General features: G+C 37.9%; 1 protein-coding gene across 3 annotated transcripts in view; it reads left to right on the top strand.

The window, feature by feature from the left end:
* LOC141362907 (uncharacterized) overlaps nt 1-22,528 on the top strand; it is a 50,941-nt gene that overhangs the window by 4,574 nt on the left and 23,839 nt on the right. Inside the window, exons 2-9 of one of the 3 annotated variants that reach the window (XM_073865172.1) lie at nt 690-1,034; nt 1,117-1,473; nt 7,669-7,770; nt 11,405-11,491; nt 11,669-11,761; nt 11,956-12,027; nt 14,010-14,123; nt 21,661-21,795. In XM_073865172.1, coding sequence (XP_073721273.1) covers nt 690-1,034; nt 1,117-1,473; nt 7,669-7,770; nt 11,405-11,491; nt 11,669-11,761; nt 11,956-12,027; nt 14,010-14,123; nt 21,661-21,795 — 1,305 coding nt within the window. The remainder of the gene's footprint in view (nt 1-689; nt 1,035-1,116; nt 1,474-7,668; nt 7,771-11,404; nt 11,492-11,668; nt 11,762-11,955; nt 12,028-14,009; nt 14,124-21,660; nt 21,796-22,528) is intronic. The other 2 variants (XM_073865173.1, XM_073865175.1) reach the window with 2 other exon arrangements.

Below are 22,528 nucleotides of genomic sequence, written 5' to 3'. Positions count from 1 at the left end.
GCTAGGGAGGACATCATAGACAGACTTAACCAGAAATTTGATTCGGTGTGGCTCCGACTTCCACAATTCTGCCCATGATATCCTCCGCTCCGCCGCCTGCTCCCATCGGGTCCATGCCCCCTGCTGCCGCATCCCTACTGCTCTGCTGCCGCGGGATTCCTCCTCCCCTGCTCGGACCTCATCTTGAATCAGCTGTCGCTTTTCTTTTCCCTGGGCCTTGTTAAAGCGAGGTGTTGGGTTGCTCCCGAGTCCTGCCCGTCCAGATGCCACCGCTCCTACCAGCTCGCCATGTCGCAGCCGTGACTCAGCCTGCTTTACTGCCTCATGGGCCTTCCACTTCCTGCCAGTTCTGACCTCTATGCCTGCTGAAGAGACTTTGATGTCACTGGAGTCTCTGTAAAGTAGCACCTCTCTTGCTCTGGTCACCATGAACTCTTCCTTCAAACTACTGAAAGGCAGTTTTAGCTTGTTCTTCCTACCGTACAAGGCAATGTCATACAGTATTAGGACATTTCTTAAGGTTTTTCAAACAGTTTTTCTTTCTTTTTCTAAAAGTGGAAACAAAAGAAAAAAATACTTACAATCAAAGACCAAATTAAAAGTCTTTGGATCAGAGATAAATGTGTGCTTTATGTTACTGCTTATGTTATAACTATTATTTAATAAAAAGTTTGATGTTTATTGTTTAGGTTTCACAGTGAAGGGTCCCTCAGGTCCTCTGGTTGTTCCTCTGGGAGGTTCAGTGGTTCTGCCCTGTTCTGTTGGTTCACTCTTACCACTGGAGGATCTGGAGGTGGAATGGAGAAGATCAGACTCACAGACTCTCATTCATCTGTATCAAGATGAAGATATTAGACCAGAGGCTCAACATCAAGATTATCATGATAGAGCTCATTTCTTCACTGAAGACATTAAAAATGGAAACTTCTCACTCATGTTGAACAATCTGACAGCTGAAGATGAGGGACAATACACATGTAAAGTTCACACTGGACAAGAGTCTGGAGAAATTGTGGTGGAAATTAAAGATGTTGGTGAGTTTGATCATATGATTTACTAACATCATATTTTATGTTATTTTATAGATTTAACCTTTGAATAATTGAATTCTTTCAGAGCGTTTGATAGTATCAGGATCAAGTCAGTCAATATCTGCATCTGTGGGTGGTGATGTCACTTTAAACTGCTCTGTGAACTCTCACATCAAACCTGAAGAGATTGAAGAAGTTTCATGGAAGAAAACAAATAAAGGTGAACCCATCCTGGTTCTGCTCTATCAATACAATGAAACCCTTTTAGACACATCAGATGACCGATACAGAGACAGGGTTGAGTTCTTCGCTGATGAAATCCACAGAGGAAACTTCTCTCTCAGACTGAAGAGAGTCAGAACTGAAGATAAAGGAGTTTACATCTGTCAAGTGTTTACTGGACGACTTTCAGCAAATACAACCATAATACTGCAACAAACGGGTGAGTCAATAAAAAATACAAATTATATAACCATTGGCCTAAAGTAATACAAGTTTAATGAGTTATATAAGTATATCATATAAGTACAAGTTAATAGGTATATCAGTTATTTTCTTTTTATTCTCTGCAGAATATTATTTATCAGATACTGTTATGCTCCACTGCAGTCATTTACTGTGTGTTCTTGTACATGTTTGCAATGTGTGATCAAAACCATAGACTCTATATTGTAAAACATGTAAGTAGTGTCCGTGACATTACCCCGTAGGTTTCTGAAGAGCATTTTTAAGCCCATAGTTGGCGGTTGTGGCTAAAAAAGATACAGCAATGGCCAAAATGTCATGTAATCTCACCAGATGAGTGCTGTTTTTATCCTAATCCTACCCCCAAACCCTACCCTTAAACCCAACATCTCACAAGATTTGGCTGTAGCTGTATGTCATCTAGCCAGAACCAATGTTGGTGGAGTCAGCTGTCGTCATCTTGGCAATGCATCACTGCTTCACTCGCAGATAACCAAAAATGAGCAAAAAGGCGTGGGTGGAACTGAGGTGCCTTGTTGCTGAAACCACGCCCATCTAACTCAACAATAGTGACAGCAGCGGCAATTCACCTGTCACTCAAGTGACCATGCCCTTCCTTATGCAGAAATTTTGTGATAGTTGAAATAGTTACAAGGTAAGAGGAGTAGCCGGACCCGAAAGTACCCCGTAAAGTCCAGAGCCTCGAACTGATGTAAACTGTCCCTTCAACCAGGAAGTCCGAGAAGAGAAGGATCAGGTGGCCCCAAGACGGCAAAGTGTAAGCAGTGTGATGAGGATGTAGACAAGGTGTTGGAAGTGACAGCTAAAGATGATGTTGAGTAGTGACTGCAAACTATGATGACTATCCTAGTGAGAATGGCTGGTTTGGTTGGTGGAGGAGAAGGGACCGAAGCAACCTTACACCAAGAACCAGAGGGCAGTCAAGATCCACAACATCAGGAAATGGCTGAAAACCCTGAAGAAACAAGACCAGGGAGCCAGTGAAGAGGAAAGGGCAGCAGTGGTAGAACTCCGTCAAATGCTCAGGAAGAGGCTCCTAACTCTACACAGAGCCGAATATCTCAAGAGACGAAGGAAAGGGCTAGGAAGCAGGCCGCTTTTATCAAGAAACCTTTTTTTCTTTACAAAGGAGCTCCTTGGGCAGAAAAGCAGTGGATGACTGGCCTACACAAAGGAAGAAATTGACCGGGACCTCCATGACACCCTAAGGGAGACCAGAAGCTAGGGCAGTGCATGGCTGTGATAACACCACCAGAGACGATGGTGGCTTTTTTTCTGAGAGAGGCACTCCTGAAAGAAGTTCAGGAAGTTGTGAAGAAAGCAAGGTCAAGCTCTGCACCTGGACAAAGCTGAACAACCTACAAGGTCTACAAGCACTGTCCCAAGGTAATAACCCAGATTTGGAAGAAGTTGAAGGTGATCTGGAGAAGAGGGAAAGAAGCGTAGTAGTGGCGAGTTGCAGAAGGATTGTGGAACCTAAAAGAGAAAGACTCCAAAACATCAGCCAGTTCAGCATCATCTCGCTGCTCACTGTTGAATGGAAGATTTTCTTCAGCATCATAGCTAAGCGACTGACCTAGTTCTTTATCAAGATTTGGTATATAGTCACATCGGTGCAAAAAGGTGGTATCTCGGTCACACCAGGATGTTAAAAGCACACGGGCGTGGTCACACAGCTCCTCAGAGAAGCAAGGGAGACCTAGTGGTGCTGTGGCTAAATCTGACCAATGCCTACGGCTCAATGTCATAGACTGGTCATTGAAACCCTAGAGAATGCCCATGTCCCAGCCATTGTAAGAGAACTCATCCTGGACTACTACAGCAACTTCAGCCTGAGAGCCTCCTCAGACTGGCACAGATTGGAGGTGGAAATTATCCCAGGCGGTACCACCTCAGTGATCCTGTTTGCAATGGCAATGAACATGTTGGTGAAAGTGGCTGAACCAGAATGTAAAGATCTCAAGTCCAAGCCTGGGATCCGCCAACCACCAATCCGTGCCTTCATGGACGATCTGACAGTGACAACAGAGTCAGTGCCTGGAGGTAGGTGGATTCTGGCAGAGTTAGAGAAGGGGGTGATGGGATGGGCCAGGGTGATATTCAAGCCAGCAAAATCAAGATCCTTGGTCTTGAGTGACGGACAAGTTGAGATTTTCCATTCAATTCAATTTTATTTATATAGTGCTTTTCACAATTGGTAATTGTTTTACAGCTTTACATTAACAGAAGCAGGGGAAAAAACAGAAAATCCGTCATACAATAAAAGTAGCAAAATACAGCGGCTATTAATAAACTTTACAAGCGAGCGTATTAATAATGTATCGTATACAAGAGAGTGCTAAGTTAAGCCACTGTCGGCTTACTCCCCACACCTCCGGACTTTTTTAGCCTGGGAGGAACCAGCCTTTTCCTCATCCCTTGCCTACGTAAACTGCCGCCCGAGCAGTCTGAGCTCACTCCTTAGCTTGCTGATCTTCACTTCCCGTCTGTTTGGCTCTGCCACACTTCTGGTCAGCTGTTGTTCCTTAATGCCAAACCTTTCAGCTCCGATGCTGATGATCATTGTTGACATAGCTCTCAACTTCTGGTCTGCATTCCCCTCCCAGTAGCTTCAAGGACTTGATTCCGGTCTCATCTCTGGTGCAACTCAGACACATCATCAGTGATGTATCCTGGGTTCATTGGGTGTTTCGGGTCTCACAACATGGAGAAAAATCTTAATTTTCAAAGGAGGTGTACTTCTTTATGCTGTGCCTTGTATTCATATGGGATGTAAATGGTATGTAAACGTATAAGGAGATTAAATGTGTTCCATCGGTGGTCATTGGTCAGGCATCCGCTGGGCATCACGTTGAAGGACGGCCAGTACATCAGTGGTGTGTTGACCTCCAAGGCAACCAAAACTGTGTCTCTTTGTCTCAATGTCCTTAGGTTCGAGGACGAGACAGGGAGAGAGAAACACAATCCTATTAGCGCAGGGGCCGTTCGCATGTAATGCAAGTGTCACACAGTGTTGTGTTTTAATATATGCTCTGTTCCAGACAGGCTAGCTATTGCAGCAATAGTATATTACCCAGACGAGTTATGTTATGTGAATGCTTTGTAAACGCTGCTAGGTACGAGCTGAGGTCTGATGAACTTCAGCTGGGTCACCTGTACAAGGGTGTCTGATGTTTGAAAGACCCAAAACACTCAATGACTACAGGTAACATCACTTTTGATGTGCCCAGAGGCGATTCCAGAGTCTATGGGGGCCCTAAGCAAAAATTCCTAGGGGGCCCTTCCGACCAGTGTTCTGAACTTTAGCTATAGCTGCTATTCAATTCGGTCTCCCCATTAGTTAGATTAAAGGAAAGTACTGTTCAAAAGTTTAGGGACACTTGACTAAAATGTTAACTATGAATCATAGATAAAGAACAAATCAAGAACAAAAAATAAAAAAGAACAAAGTTGCACATTAAGTAAGGTCTAAAATTAGTCTTTATTTTATGGATAAAATATAATAATTCATATTTATAATAATTATGAATTTTATTATATATTTATATTTATTTTAAAATCTACAGAAGTTATTTTCTCTTGTCTTGGGTTGTTTGATTAACATAAAAAGGTTACTGTTTCTTTAAGACCAAATAAGCACAGACTGGTTTCTGCTTCTAATCTATACATACACCAGATTAGTAGATTAGACATAAACAAATGTTTTTATTAAAAATGAATACTGTGGAGATCATTTTGTTTGTATGTGCCCTGTCAAGAACAGAAAGATTTTTATGTTTGCTTGCTTTTTGAAACACGTCTCTCCGTGTATGCACTACTGAGGGCACTTAAATACGCGCACCAGGGGCATTGCTAGACATAAAGCTCTACTGGGGCACAGGCCCCCCATATTTTGCTGACTTTTTTTGAAAGCCTGCTGTGTGCAAGAAGTGTGGACTTCTATACAACGTCCTTTGCTTAACCCACTATTCTACAGTGGGACAGTTACTGCGAAAGATACATATATAAAAGGGTAATCTTCATCATACATAACATTAACATGTTTGGAGGCATAAATGGCATTACATGTTTGGAAATAATGACAGCAGAGAACTATTTTCTACATTATACAATGATAGCAATGATTAATAGCTTATTTTTACAAGAATATTTTTACAAGAATATTTTAAGAAACCAGTCATTTTACGACTGCTATACTAAATAATCTCAATCATAGTTACTGCTAACTGTTATGTAAGTTAGTGTCCTAGAGTTAAATATTAGTAAACTAAATATTAATTTCATATCTCAAAATACAGAACAGTATAACACATACATCTGTTGATTTTCTCAGCAACAATGCAATTTTATAGACTTGACAAGAGGTTTTCCCGAGATTTTTCCTCTAATGTTTGAGACCTGACAGGTAGTGATGGGAGAAACGAAGCTTGTTGAAGCTTCGAATCAATTGAACCAATTGCTTCGAAAATTGATTCAGTTTTTCGAAGCAGTTCGAAACACCACACACGCTGGCGACCCCTGCTGGTCAACGTAGTGTAAAAGCAGATCTGTCCAAACATATTACACTTTTTTTTACAAAATAATAGCAAGATTTTTATTAAAATATGTTAAAACATTATTTAACTTAATTAAGACATAATTAAAAGTGTATTATGTATTTTAGTTTTATTTAGGGCAAACAAATCATTAAAACCAACTACCCTTTTATTTATGCACATTTTTGTCATTAAATCTGTCTATAAACAAAAAGTAGACAAAATGGCAGTGTTATTAGTCAGAAGGATAAATGTTTTATGAACTTGTATAATAAAACTGAAACGAGTTCACCTAAACATATTAGAAACTGGTAATTTGTGATCAACTCCCCCTAGTGGTGAACCATCGGATTTTTATAAACGTTTTGAAACAGTTATGACGTAATGAAGCCTCGTTTGCTAAAATCACGTGACTTGGGCCCGTTTGAAACACGCTCCGAACCACTGATTCGAAACAAAAGATTCGTAAGTGTTTCGAAGCCTCATGAAGCAGTGCTTCGAAAACGACCATCACTACTGACAGGGTGAGGATGTAGTTTGTCTTCCCTCCCTTAAACTCATCATCTCTCCTTTCTTCTTCCCTGCTTCGCACAAAACATTTCTGATGTCCATCTACAGAAGCCAATAATGATCGAATCAAAATAAGATTAGCATTATTATTTAGAAACTTACTTTAGTCTCGTCATATTTTCATAAGCCAACTCACTCGTGTGGCGCTACCTTTTGAATGCGGTTGTGCCGCGATTGTCTTTGTAAAGGATTGCACTAGTTAACTGCTAAAATTTAAACTTGAGATTTACACCGGGGCACAAAAGATTTACACGGGGGCACGTGCCCCAGTACAAGGGGTCTAGCGACGCCCCTGCCGCGCACACACACACATAGACGGAGGGCGAATTCCAAACGTCATCCCACATTTGTTTTTCATTGCTCTATTCACCAAATGTATTTTAATCGATTACACTATGAAGCACAGTGATGCAACTCTCTAAAGTTTACACATCCAGAGTTCTGATAGTTGAAGGGCATATAGGGATGATTGATCACGTCTGACTGGAGCTGGACTGGACACATTAAAGCATCATGTGCTTACAGAAAGCTGCTTACTTTAGCGCCTTTTTGCGGTTAAAATGTTTTAAATCACTTGAGTGTTAACATTTGCAAGCCTTTGAAACATGTGCAAATGATAAACTTTTCCTATTTAAATTTGCGTATTAATCTGGGAATCAGGTGCGAGCCGAACTGTGGGTCATGATCCTTACGGATCAACTGCAACAGCACTACTGAAAAATACAACGTCACCCATTCGCTACGTTCATTTTCGAAACTAGCAAATTATCCACCTGGGTTGGATTTTGACTGGGCTAAGCCAATGTCAATCAACATTTCATCCAATTGGAATTTGCAGTCGTCTACGTTCATCTACCAGGTGTAGCTGGCCATCCGAGAACCAAACTCAGGGGGCTCCCAGTGGCTCTGGGCTCCAAGCTGTTGCCTGCCTTGCCTGTTGACAAGGTGCGCCTCTGGATGTGCCCTAGCTTAGCATCAGAAGATGTATCCTACAAATGTACAGCTAATTTTGTACATAAACTGTCATTCGTCTTTGTGTGTTACAGGTTTCTCAGCTTTACATGCAATAGTGTTGATTCTCTGTATAGCTGCATGTGGATCTGCTATTATAATCTGCTGTCTCATCTACTGCAGATCACACAAAGAAGGTATGTGTATCACATGACTCTATTGTGTGCAAACTTTACTAGGGCTTTGTGATTTGGCAAAAATGTTGTCACAATAATTTTACATGTGATTTTAAACAATATACAGTGAGGAAAATAAATATTTGAACACCCTGCTATTTTGCAAGTTCTCCCACTTAGAAATCATGGAGGGGTCTGAAATTGTCATCGAAGGTGCATGTCCACTGTGAGAGACATAATCTAAAAAAAAAAAACAGAAATCACAATGTATGATTTTTGTAACTATTTATTTGTTTGATACAGCTGCAAATAAGTATTTGAACACCTGTCTATCAGTTAGAATTCTGACCCTCAAAGACCTGTTAGTCTGCCTTTAAAATGTCCACCTCCACTCCATTTATTATCCTAAATTAGGTGCACCTCTTTGAGGTCTTTAGCTGCAAAAAGACACCTGTCCACCCCATACAATCAGTAAGAATAACATGGCCATGACCAAAGAGCTGTCCAAAGACAATAGAGACAAAATTGTACACTTCCACAAGCCTGGAAAGGGCTAAGGGGAAATTGCCAAGCAGCTTGGTGAAAAAAGGTTCACTGTTGGAGGAAGAAGAATGATGAGTACCATCCCAAGAACACCATCCCTACTGTGAAGCATGGGGGTGGTAGCATCATGCTTTGGGGTTTTTTTTCTGCACATGGGACCGGGCGACTGCATTCTATTAAGGAAAGGATGACTGGGGCCATGTATTGCGAGAAGGAACAACCTCCTTCCCTCAGTTAGAGCATTGAAGATGGGTCGAGGCTGGGTCTTCCAACATGACAATAACCTGAAGCACACAGCCAGAATAACCAAGGAGTGGCTCTGTAAGAAGCATATCAAGGTTCTGGCGTGGCCTAGCCAGTCTCCAGACCTGGACAGGCTATTGCTAGGCTATTCCTATGCTATCTACAGTTTTATTACAAACAGCAACCTAAACTACAACGTAATATTCACGTAGATTTAAACATGGTTATCTAAATATAATTTAGTACATTTAAACATCACTGTTTAAAGGTTTTACCAGCCTTTGTATGTTAGGCTATATGCATTGTTTGGCAAAAGCAGTGTTCCTCTGTTTGTCTGTGTTTTATATGTTAGTCTACATGTAATCCTTATATTGTACTGAAATTAGCTGTATTCATTGAGGCCTAATCCTCCAATAGCACTTTTTGATAAGTTGTGTCAACCCAGTGCATGCCAGGTTTGTGCTGTGAATCTGAATTAAAAGTGAATTAAAGAATAGAATTGAAAAGAGGTTGTGTGTCTTGCCATGTTATTAGTCTATAGGTTGCATTATAGTGGGCTCTAGCTCTATTGTGTTTGGTATGTGTACCATGATTTACCAGACTTTTACCAGATCATTTGTCTATGTTTATGATTCTGACAGTGATTGTTACTGTATTTTGCCATAAGTCTTCCCTGTGCCTATTCAAAGCTCGAGGGCCAACATTCGAGGGGATACATTCTATATCGGATTTTAAGACTAGACCTAGTTATACAATGTCTCGCATACACTGCCAGATGAACTGAATTTTGTTATGCTCGGTTTGAAGAAACACACATGACCCTTCAGGGAAGCACTGTATGCAGTCCTGTAAGCAGTACATACTCTCCCAACATTACATCTGAGAATTTTCACATTACAGAGGGTGATGTGCGACGTGTGTTTGAAAGGGTGAAAAGCTGCAGGACCGGATGGGATTCCCGGTCTGGTGATCAGAACCTGCACAATTCAACTTGCAGGTGTGTTCGCAGATATTTACAACCGCTGTCTGTCTCTCTCTGTATTTCCCTCCTGTTTTAAATAATCTGAAATAGTGCCAATTCCCAAGAAGAGTAAAATCATGTGCTTAAATTATTGGCGGCCTGTTGCTCTTACTCCAATAGTGAGCAAATGCTTTGAACAGTTTATAAGAGATCACATTAACAGTATCAGTTTGCCTATCAGGAAAACAGATCCATGGAGGATGCTATATCTACAGTACTTTGAAGCACTTTGGAAAAAGAGAATTCTTATGCCAGAATTTTCTTTATCGATTATAGCTCAGCATTTAATACAATAATTCCATCTACACTGGTCACAAAACTCAGGAGCCTTGGTATTCCATTGGACCTCTGTAATCTCATTTTGGATTTCTTAAGTAATCATCGTCAGGTGGTCAATTATGGGGTCCATCATCTCTGCCCCTCTGACCGTGAGTATCGGAGCTCCTCAAGGATGTGTGCTTGGTCCTCTTCTTTATTCTCTGTACACTTATGATTGCACACCATTACACTCATCAAATCTCATTATCAAGTATGCTGATGATACCACAGTAGTGGGTCTGATTAAAGATGACAACGAGAAATAACTAGTGGTGGACTACAGGAAGAGGAAAAGGGCAGAATTGACTCCTCTGATGATTCATGGTTGTGCAGTAGAAAGGGTGAGCAGATTTAAGTTCTTGGGGGGTTAACATTACCAATAATCTCACTTGGGACATACACATTACAGGAATAGTGGGGAAGGCCCAGCAATGCCTATTCGATCTTAGGCAGTTGAGGAAATTTGGCATGGGCACAAATGTTCTCTGTGCTATTTATAGGGGCACAAGTGAAAGTATCCCAACAGGAGCCATTACTTCTTGGTATGGCACAATAATTTATTATTGTGTTTATTATTGTTGTTGAGTGTGGGTGTATGTGTGTGCTGTGTGTGTGGGTATGGATGTGCTTTTTAGGGTTGTTTTTATGAAACTGTTGTTGGTCAAAAAAGGTGTGGAAGACCTAAGATTTTTGCTCTTGCATTGTATGTAAATATGAGAAATAACTTTAATAATCTGAAACTGTCATGTGTCATAGTTGTCATAGCTCCGGTCTGATCAGTAGCCTATTGTGTTTGTTTACTTTTGTGTGTTTGACAGTTCCCCATGTGTACGTTGCTTTGGTGAGTCCTCCCTCCTTTTTAGTGTGATTGTTTTCCTCACCTGTTCCTCGTTTGCTGGGTCTATTTAATCCTCCCGTGTGTTTCGTTTGTTGTGTGTTCGTCGAGTTGTACCATGCTCATTGCCTCGTCTTGCCATGTTTTTGGATTTCTAATGTCTTGGTGCCTTTTCTGTCCTTTTCTCTCTTCTGTTCGGTTCGACTCTCATGTATTTGCTGTGTGGAGTCAGGATTGCGTTCCATCTCTCTGTGTCCAGTCTCCCTGCGATTCCGCCTTTTGTGGATTTTTTTTCATCTCCTTGGTATTTTGTGACTCTCAGGTGCCTCACCTTGTACCTCCAGTCTCTCTCTGCTTTCCTGTTCACGTTGTCTGAGAGCTGTTGGATTCTTGCTTTCGGATACCTGGAGGATTCTTTGCCTTAAAGAGTACATCTTTGATTGATCTGTGCACGTCACTAGTGGAATTGCTGCCTGATATCCAGAAGTGTTCCTGTGTAACTCCCTCCTGTAATTCTTAATAAAATTTTACTTGCATTTGATTCCAGTCTCTGTCCCATTTTTGACAATAGTATTGTCTATCGGCACAACCCTAGAGAGTGCTGGACTGGTCTTCTTTGTGTAATCACTGGTGCTCTTTTAATAATAAGAGGTAAATTTAGTACTGAAAAAAGCAAATCTCCATTTTCTTTTTAGATGCAGTTCTTCGTATCCAGTTGTTTCTGGTCTTCTGTCCAAATCTCATCATGTTCTTAGCTTTTGTATTTTGGGGTGTATCTGAAGGTCAGTGTTTATGAAAATTACTGTTTATTACTCAATCGACCTGCTTAACATTAGTGAGAAACACTGTTGAATCATTGTGCTAACACTTTAATCTCCTATTTTTTTATTATTGCATGTATGCAAATGTTGTCTGATGTCATGTGTTGAATTGTCATTATTAATGTGTTTGTGTTTTAGGATCTGTGAATGAGAAGATTTTCTGCTGTGCTCTTTTTATTCTCAGACCTCTTTTTTTGCTTTTTGCTGCTCCATATCTCAATGAGTTTACAGGTATGTTTCACTTCTGATGATTTTCAGTTTATCAGAAGAGATCAGAAAATGTATAGTCAAACACAGATTCAGACTTCACATCTTTTTGTCTGTGAATTTCCCAAAGAAATCTAAATAAAATTCACATTTGAATTTAGTGTTTTGATGTTTATATGATATTAATATTTAATTATGATATATTTTCTGTTTTAAAGGCAAAATCGAAATACTTTTAAAATATAGTTTTGAAATGAACTATATTTCTTTCACAACTGTTGTTTTTGCAGGTAAGCTAATGCCAATACCACTTATTATCATAATCACAAAATGCATTTTGAGAAATCTCAATATTCTGAGAAAAAATGTGATTAGAATTTATATGATATAATTTTCCGAAAAGTATTATATAAAGTATTTTTGTACCATGTGCTGCTGCTGTATGTTTCTGTGGATGTCATAATTATGTCAATATACTATGGAAGTAAAACTGAGTGGATTTTGAATTCAACTTTTTATCACAGATTTTTTTACATAAAATTTTTAACACAGATTTTATTTTGCATCTAAATCAGACTTTGAATTTTAAAAGCCATCACATTTCTAGCACAGTTTTGTTGCCTATGAAATGTTTTCATTGCTTTAAAAAAAATGCAATGTCTCAAAAAATTCAATGTTTTAAAAAAATTCAGTGTAAAAATATTCAGAGTCAACATCCGGGTAACCAAGGAGAAGCAATCTATCCCTGTATCAAATCATTCAACATCCAGCCAATCATTTACACTGAATTGGTCATGTGACGCCGAAACGGGAAGGCGGTGAAGTTCAGGCAAAGAACTTATATTGAACAAGTGAAAGCCAATAGAACTTTTCATTGCAACACCAGCGCCCAGCAGCAGCCTTACGGTTTCGCCATTTTGGAATGAAAGCGACTCAGGTGTCGTCTAGAAGTGATGTGTCGTTTGCGAACAAGCGACTTCCCAACACTATCAACCAGCTTCTTGTTGTCGCTATGGCAATTTCAGTAAAAAAAGTATCAAGAATCAAATCCAAACAGAATGATGATAATACAAAATAACATACAATAAGACTAGTGATCATCAAATCCCTTTTTACAATGTCTTACACTTTTCCCCCCACAAAACCTTCAGTTTGGTTTGAAATTCTTTGAAGTTTAAGTATTACCATTAGCATTACATATTAGAATTACTCCTTCGTCCTCGAACTTGAACGTGTTCCAGCTTTACTGATAAGATGTGTACTGTCGCATGCGATTTATAATGCAGCCCTAAACGCCACCTCATTAAATGTTCCTGTAGATATTTGTTCAACAATTATGTTAATGTGCAACGGTTCTGGTAACTATTACTGCCTTTTACGAACGCCTTACTTTTTTGAGACGTTGAATTATTTTGCACAGAATTTTTTGAGACATTGATTTTTTTTTACACTGAATCTTTTGAGACATTGATTTTTTTTACACTGAATCTTTTGAGACATTATTTTTTTTCACTGAAACTTTTGAGATGTTGAATGTTTTACACTGAATTTTTTGAGACATTGTCATAGGCAAAAAAAGTGCTAGAAATTCGATAGCTTTTAAAATTCAAAGTCTAGATGCAAAATAAAATTCAGTGTTAAAAATTTGATGTAAAAAATTCGGTGCTAAGAAATAGAATTCAAAATCCAACTATTACTTCCATAATATACACTACGATTTAGTTTTGAAACACATTAAATAATTCATTAATTTGTCTGTAATTTTTGTTTTAACCTTACAAGCCTAACCCGGGACAGGGGTTGCAAATTGGCTACAAACCTGGATGCATGGCATCTACTTTGTATTTTTTATAAAGCAATGTTTTATGCATTTGTCCCTGTCAAATAAACATTAAATAAATGAATTAGAAAACAAAAATGTTTATTGATGACTTGGACTTAATAATGGACCTAATGGCCCATAACAGATGGAAATTCTTGCAATCCTGTAAAAAATAATATCAGGATGCGAACAAATAATATAATAAAAAGAAAACAATATAACATTTCTAGGCAAAGTTTGTCTACTTTAAAATGCTTAAATATAACCGAGAATTGATTTTTTTTTTGGATGTGTTTAGTCACAGCATAATCCCCATAGTTACATTTGTGTTATCCATAGTTGTGATGTTTACTTTATTCTACAATAAAAAATGATGAAGTGTTTATAAACTTTTGAATGGTAGTGTAAATGTCGGCTGTGCTGATGATTTTTATGTCTTTCTTGTTCCAGTGTTTTTCAAAACAGCCAGGGAGAAAACTCTGAATTATACTGCCTCAGAGAGAGTCATGATCTTGGTTCTCTTTGTAATAGTGCTTCTGTTATGCCTCATCTATATCTTTTACAGTAAGTTTTTTTTTTTATCTGTGTGCTTATTTGTGAGTATCCTTTAATACCACTCTGAGATGTGCTTTAATTAGCTGAAAAGTGCTTGTGTCAGACAAAATCTGAAGTCAATAACAAATGAACAGGCCCGTATTCATGAAAAATCTTGTTGTTCTTAGTGAGAAAATTCTTAGAAATGTGGTTTCCTCTTAAAATTACAGAAAATATTCTTTTATAGAAAGAAGTAATTCAGAAAGCATCTTAACCCTTAAAAGATGCATTAAGATCCAAAATTGTTGGGAGTATCGACGAGGACTTTTAAGAGGTTTAAGAGGTTTTTTAGCAGCAAGGAAATTGTACAAAACGCGAAGAGGGAGACAAAAAGTGTTCCACACAATGCATGACAGTGAGTTAATAAGACACAAGATCAAAAATTTGAGATGGGATAATGTTTGTGACTGATCTTATTAGAGACATGCTAACATTTCAGACACAGCGCAAAAATGCCTTAGCGCCAGAAATAGATATATTAAAGTGACACCATGTAATTTTTCAACCTTCATAATAAATTTTCAAGACCCTTGTGATAGTACATCGACTTTAAATAGGTTGAATGACATGTCTACCATAGCTTGACGGGGTCTGTATCACTTTTACTCGTATTTTAAAACTTAGGGTTTCTGGTAGTAACCAGAGCACAAAAAAAAAAAATAATTTGACTGCTTTACGGCATACGTCACTTCCTCCACACAATTAGTTTTTAACGTGAATTTTGCTGGAGGCTACGTAAGGAGTGTAGAGAGCAACTTCTATTATATGATTCTGTGGCACCATGTTAGTGTCATGGACTTATGACACGGGCGACCCGGGTTCGATTCCCCTTTAAGGCAATTTTTTATATAAACTCTTGATTCATACATAAATGCGATGTTCTTTATAAATGACGGCGATTATCTTGCATATAGTTCCCTGTATTCAGATGCTGTGTTCATGTATTTACCTTTCTTTTACTGTGTCTATGATATTTACATTACAATCCAGGATGCAATAGCAACTTGCTCAAACTCACACAATGTAAAACCAAACCCTATTCATTCACCAATCAGATCCGAGCGTTTCTCTCTTCTCTCTTCCTCATTTGCTGCGTTCCGCTGTCACTCGCATGACGTATTACAAAGCGGCAGACTTTAGGTCTGTTTGGACCACATCGGTTTACTTGGATTTGGAGCGACAATGTTCACACAAAAGAGAGGAAAAACGAGTGCCATTGCGGAAAATCCTGGTGGCGAGGGAGAGAGAGACGATGCAACAATATTTGTTTGGAAAAAGGCAAGGAAATACTTCTGGTCGTTTCTCAATTGGAAGGCTACAGGCTACGGAGGTCAAATATGCAGGCGGCATACGTCATCAAGCCTGGTTTATTAAGGTAAACTGAGCATTACATTCGCAAGTCATAAGCATACTGCAACAATTTACGATTAACTAAGTATATTAGTCAATTTTGTTATTGTTAATATTGTGAAATAAGACAGTCTTGATGACGTATACAGCTTAGAAATACGACATCCGGAGGCTGCAACCTTCAGATTGAGAAATGGCTTCTACCACGACAAATTCCTCATCAGAAAGTTGTAACATGACTGCGTTTCTCACTGTTGTCTCAAAATGTTGATCGTTTAGCGTTTTAAATGTTTAGTTTTTAGTTTAGTTTTAAGGTTGGCCAGTCCCTTTCCTTTGTGACAGTGCTGCGGCGCTTGTGGGCGCTAGAAGTGAAAAATACATGTCTAGCACCCCCTAGTGGCCAAAAAGTTCTGCGGTGTGCCTTTAACTACAGCAGTGCTTCTCAAATAGTGGGGCGGGACCCCCAGGGGGGGCTCGAAGCGACACCAGGGGGGGCGCACGAGACCCCGGGGAAAATACTTTTTCAGGAAGTGATTTTTTTGCACCGTCACTTAAAGACATTACAAAACACGCTGATAAGCTGCTTGAGTTTTTTATTATTATTTATTGATTATATTTAATTAAATTTTTCAGTATCAAATGGTCAAAAATATGCTGTAAATAAGGATTGATTTTTTTATTACAGGCAAATTGATGCATTTTAAGTCTTTTCAGTTACAGACTAAAAAAACAATGTTAATAAAGTTATTCTTTGTTGTAGTTGATTGATATTTCTTTTTTTGTGTTTTCTTTAATGTTAATAAGGATACAACATTTTGCAGATGTGTAATTTTATAAACAAATTATACTATTTACAGTCCCGGCGGAGCGTTGGGGGGGCGCGAAATGTTTACTTCTTCCTGGGGGGGGGCGTGACAGAAAATAATTGAGAAGCACTGAACTACAGTAACATATTTGGCAAATGAAAAAAATCTACTTTGCAGCAAAGATGATTTGTTACAGACTTCTATAAGCAAAGTGATCACAAGAACTTATATTTATATACAGTACTGTGCAAAAGTCAAAGAGTCACCATCACCAGCTTTGTTTTAGCAAAGTTTTAATGTCCATCCATGTTTATTTTTTCACTCTTTTTAAGATATAAAGAGAAACTACCGGAAATATGTACACATACAAAAAAATCAATAAATGTCTTCTTCACACTGTAAAAAATTTATATTTAAAAAATTGTGGAAACTGAGTAATGGTAAACTAAATGCAGTCAGCCAGAGGGGGGCACATTGTAGTACCAAGTCTACTCCAAGTCTACTCCTAATGCAAGATTGCCCAATTTTTACTGTCTTTTGAATATTAATCAATAAGTATGCTATGTAAAATGTAGGTAAATCTGTTATTGCTTTCTTATATCTGTTATTTAGTATGTGGTAAAGTCCTATGAAGACTTTTTGCTGTATTAATGCAGTGTTTTCTTGTTCACCTTGCAGCCTACGATGAAGTCAGTTTGTACATTAACAATGACTATGTTTACATGTACACCAATAATGTGATTATTTCCAATAATAAGTGAAAGGACTTAATCGCAGTAAGATGTTTACATGACTAGAGCTAACCTGTTTACATGCAGTTTTTATTTTCTGATTATTCACACGTAGCCCAATGCAGAGCACAAATGAACTCACATATACTGTCCTCTGTTTGTATGGATGTATTTCGCTATTCTGTGCCGTGATGAAGACAGAAATATTACAACCCCAAATCAGAAAAAGTCGGGACACTGTAGAAATTGTGAGTAAAAAAGGAATGGAATAATTTACTAATCTCATAAACTTATATTTTATTCACAATAGAATATAGATAACATATCAAATGTTGAAAGTAAGATATTTTGAAATGTCATGCCAAATATTGGCTCATTTTGGATTTCATGAGAGCTACACATTCCAAAAAAAGTTGAGACAGGTAGCAATAAGAGGCCGGAAAAGTTAAATGTACATATAAGGAACAGCTGGAGGAGGACCAATGTTTAGGAATAGGAATGTTGTCCTATTCTTGTCTAAAACAGGCTTCTAGTTGTTCAACTGTCTTAGGTCTTCTTTGTTGCATCTTCCTCTTTATGATGCACCAAATGTTTTCTGTGGGTGAAAGATCTGGACTGCAGGCTGGCCATTTCAGTACCCGGATCCTTCTTCTACGCAGTCTTGATGTTGTAATTGATGCAGTATGTGGTCTGGCATTGTCATGTTGGAAAATGTCAGGTCTTCCCTGAAAGAGACGACGTCTGAATGGGATCATATGTATCTAGAACTTGGATAAACCTTTCAGCATTGATGGTGCCTTTCCAGATGTGTAAACTGCCCATGCCATATGCACAGGGGCGGACTTACCATTAGGCAAAGGTCGGCAGTTGCCTTGGGCCCCGCCTTACCAAGGGGCCCCAAAATGCAGGGGTGTACTTGGTGAGCTGCCACTTTTTGCCCCTGCTTATCATCAAGATTCCCAGAAGACTATCATAATTTTGTTTAATTAAGAATTCTATTTTAACATCTTTTGTGTTTTTCAGTATATTCCCATAAAAGGTTTGAACGTTATTATTACATCTGCACGAATGCGCCCCCCATTATAGTTTAGAGTGGATCATTCCATGCACTACCGCATATACGCGCGCGCAGCTCAAATCAACAAAGCCAGCAGAGCTGAAGGCAGCAGCGAGTGAGTGATACATTAAAAGAGCGAAGTTGCATGGAAATAAACCAACAGTAAAACGTAGCTACACCAATGGAGCAGAAAAGATGATTCACACAAAAATGTAGCCAAAGTCTCCGCTTTTCTCCACACAAACACTGCCACGGTCTGTGCTGCTCTCAGCAACCTCTTTTCCGTCAGACACAGCTCTCTCTCGGGCACGGACACTGATTGTGTGCCGGTGAGTATGTTCTAGAGTTTATATAATATTAGCGTGTAATCTCAGGGACAGTAGCCTCTAGGTAAGCTTTAGCCCGCCGAAATGTCTGCCCAGCACCACTAAAGATTGTAATTCATCCCCAATCTGCACACACATTCGTGATCGCTTTAGTCTCATTTAAATCTCATATGAAAACGGTATGCTTCGGCTTTGCCCTGTATATCACTAGCGAACATCAAAGTACAAGATGTATACATTAACTGATAGATGACATCTGTATAGTTCAATAATATAAAAACTATTTACATAATGTAATGCAGAAGCAATACATGACGCTTTACCATCCACTGTATAAAGTCAAATTTCACCCCTTGTTTATCTTATCTCGAGTTCTTAACACCTATGCTTGCATTATTTTAAAACCATATTATGTTTCTTCTCATCATATTATGTTCATTTGAATACAAAGTATTTTAATTTAAAATATATTGTGGATGTAATGTGGCATTAAATGAAAATATATTAAATAAATTAAGTACACAAAGTAAAATAAAAAGTACATAAATGTTATACACGTCTTTTTACCATGTAGTACTGCGGTTAGTATAAAATCCAATCATATTATCAAACAGTATATATATATTAATCTCAACCTCATTGGGGGCTGAAACTTATGTAACCTAGAGGAAAAAAGAGATAGCGATGAGAAAGAGATAGAAAAATACAGTAAAGGTTGCGTAAAGGGTGCATAGTTAGGGCCCCGACACATGGTTCGCCTTGAGCTCCCAATCACTAAATCCGCCCCTGCATGTGCACTCATGCAACCCCGATACAATCAGAGATACAGGCTTCTGAAATGAGCGCTAATAACAACTTGGGATGTCATTGTCCTCTTTAGTCCGGGTGAAATGGTGTCCCAGTTTTCCAAAAAGAACTTCAAATTTTGATTCGTCTGACCACAGAACAGTTTTACACTTTGCAAAAGTCCATTTTAAATAAGCCTAGGCCCAGAGAAAACCCCTATGCTTCTGGATCATGTTTAGATATGGCTTCTTTTTTGACCTATAGAGTTTTAGCCGGCAACGGCGAATGACAAGGTGGATTGTGTTCACTGACAATGAAGTATTCCAGAGCCCATGTTATGATTTCCATTACAGTAGCATTCCTGAATGTGATGCAGTGCTGTCTTAGGGCCCGAAGATCACGGGCATCAAGTATGGTTTTTCAGCCTTGACCCTTATGCACAGAGATTGTTCCAGATTCTCTGAATCTTTGGATGATATTATGCACTGTAGATGATGATAACTTCAATCTCTTTACAATTTTTCTCTGAGAAACTCAGAAAACTATTTTTCGCGGCAGCATTGGGGGAATTGATGATTCTCTGCCCATCTTGACTTCTGACAGACACTGCCACTCTGACAGGCTTTTTTATACCCAATCATGATGCCAATTGACCTAATAAGTTGCAAATTAGTCCTTCAACTGTTCCTTATATGTACATTTAACTTTTCTGGCCTCTTATTGCTACCTGTCCCAACTTTTTTTGGAATGTGTAGCTTTCATGAAATCCAAAATGAGCCAATATTTGGCATGACATTTCAAAATGTCTCACTTTCAACATTTGATATGTTATCTATATTCTACTGTACATAAAATATAAATTTATGAGATTAGTAAATAATTCCATTCCTTTTTTACTCACAATTTCTACAACTTTTTCTGATTTGGGGTTGTATGACAGTGCGTGCCTGTAACGGTTTCATACACTGCTGTGGCATTATTTGAGCTGTTTCTGGATGAAGGCAGATTGCTGACAATTTAGTGCGGTATAGATGCGTTTAAAGTGTTTACATGGCCACATACTGCGATTAAAAACGACGTACGCACCTGTTTTAATCCAATTATATTTGCTGCTAATCCAGGTTGTGTAATATTATAATCTGGGTTTTGAAGCGGAAAAAAAGATGAAATAAGATAAGTGTGGAGGAATAAATGACAGAAAAAGTTGTTGTTTTCAATATTTAACAGGAGTTGTTTATAATCTAGCAGACGGGAGCCGCCATCTTAGTTCACGCACCGGGTCTCGTGAGGTCTTGCGTTACTCCTGCTGCTATTTTATGCTTAATCCATTATTTTTATTACCATACTTTCCAGACTATAACCCCACCGGAATATAAACCGCATTATTTAAAAAAGCGTCATTACGACGAAATAACATATATAAGTCAAAGTGGACTATGCGTCGCGTTTATTTAGAAAATTATTTCACACTATCCAAGCTGAAGAACAGATATTTAATCTGAAAAGGCGCGTTATTCAACTAAACAATAGCAGACAGAACAGCAGGCTGAATAGATGTCTGTACGTTAAAGTAATATTATCAGTTATTTAAACGATAAATCATAGCATACAGAACTTCCCTGGAAGGTTGAATAGTCTAAATTAACCGAACAAGCCAACTAGCGTTAAGTTGTCATACTCGTCATTCTACATTACAGAATACATTGAATTACAAAAATACAAGAGCAGCATAGCAGACTCTAGCGGCTGTAGACGGTAATGTTGTCTCTTGCCATAAATGTCAAAATTAATTCATACTGACTTACAAGGCGCACCTGACTATAAGACGCAGCACCAGCCAAGTTATGACCAAAAAAAAAAAAAACGTGGCTTATAGACCGAAAAATATGGTTGTATATTTATCTAGTAGTATTGTGTTTACATGGGGTAAAGTAAAATCAATATATTCTGTATATTACCTTGGAATGAGACGTTTTTATCTACATACACCGTGGGTCCCCTTACATGGAAGTCACCATTTTGCAGTGCTATGTTTCTACAGTAGCCCTAAACAGACAAACTGCTCTACAGAGCGCGTTTCATCACCACGTTGTCTCATATGACAACATGCTTGTCTATGTGTTTTGAAAGGGAGGACTGAGCCTAGGTTGCAATGTGCAATCTCACTGCCAGATGCCGATATACAAATGAAAACAACAACAAATATTTTTTTAAGAAATAAATAATACAAATGTCCAATTAAAGCTACACTAAAACCCTGGTTTTAGCTTGCCTTATCTCAATATGTAATTTTTTTTAATGAATACTTATTGTTTATAAAATGTTTATTTTGATTTCTGTATTTTTTCTTGCTGATGTCCTTTATTTCTTTTTTATAAAATCTGGACTGATAAACATTTGTGACAATAAAAATAACTACTTTTTCATTGTTGTTCTGTTTTTGTGATACAGTGTTCGCAATGATAAGTGGAAAATTAAGTCAACGGATAGAAACTATATTCATGGTTCTGGCTCGTATAATCATTACTGTTCTGCCTTTATTACAATTCATCCTTCTGTTCTACACATTTGCATCAGCCAAAGGAGGTGAGATCAACTTTATAAACTATATGGATTTATTCATGAAATATATTAAAAGAAAGCAGTATTGATATTTAAAATCAATTTAATTGAAATAGTTGATATTTTAGAAATTCATTAAGCAGTTGTATAAGCAGTTAAAAGGCTGGAACAGATGTATATTATTGAAATATATACCATATATTGTATTTTTAATGATTATATTTGAGTTAATGATGTAAATGAATGTTCTATAGGATCTTGTTTATTCCTATTAGTTATAATGCAAAACCTCTGTATATAAAAGCTGCTTTATATCACCACCCTTACTATACTGTACATTTATGATGAAGCTCAAAATCAGCCTTAAATATGAAACTCTTTATTATATATATATATATATATATATATATATATATATATATATATATATATATATATATATATATATATATATATATGAAGAGTTTGGTTCCAAAACGCAATAAATCCATTTTGACAAATTTTGGTAAAAACGTGTTTTCTATACCAAGAAAGTGACAAGATGAAAACAACTATTTTCTGTTACAAACTTTCACACAGCATCTTTAGGTTATAAAAACATAAAAAATTAAAATCCATAAGTTGATTTTCAAAGATTTATTATAAAAACTGATTATTTTTTCCACAAAATGCAATAAATCCATGACAAGTTTTTATTCAAAATGCTACAAATCTATTGAATCATAGCCTATATAAATGTGCATTCATCTTTGCCATG

This window comes from Misgurnus anguillicaudatus, unplaced genomic scaffold (genome assembly GCF_027580225.2).
Source record: "Misgurnus anguillicaudatus unplaced genomic scaffold, ASM2758022v2 HiC_scaffold_29, whole genome shotgun sequence".
NCBI lineage: Eukaryota > Metazoa > Chordata > Actinopteri > Cypriniformes > Cobitidae > Misgurnus > Misgurnus anguillicaudatus.
Note: the sequence above shows the minus strand (reverse complement) of the source record. Positions and strands in the feature narration are given on the sequence as shown.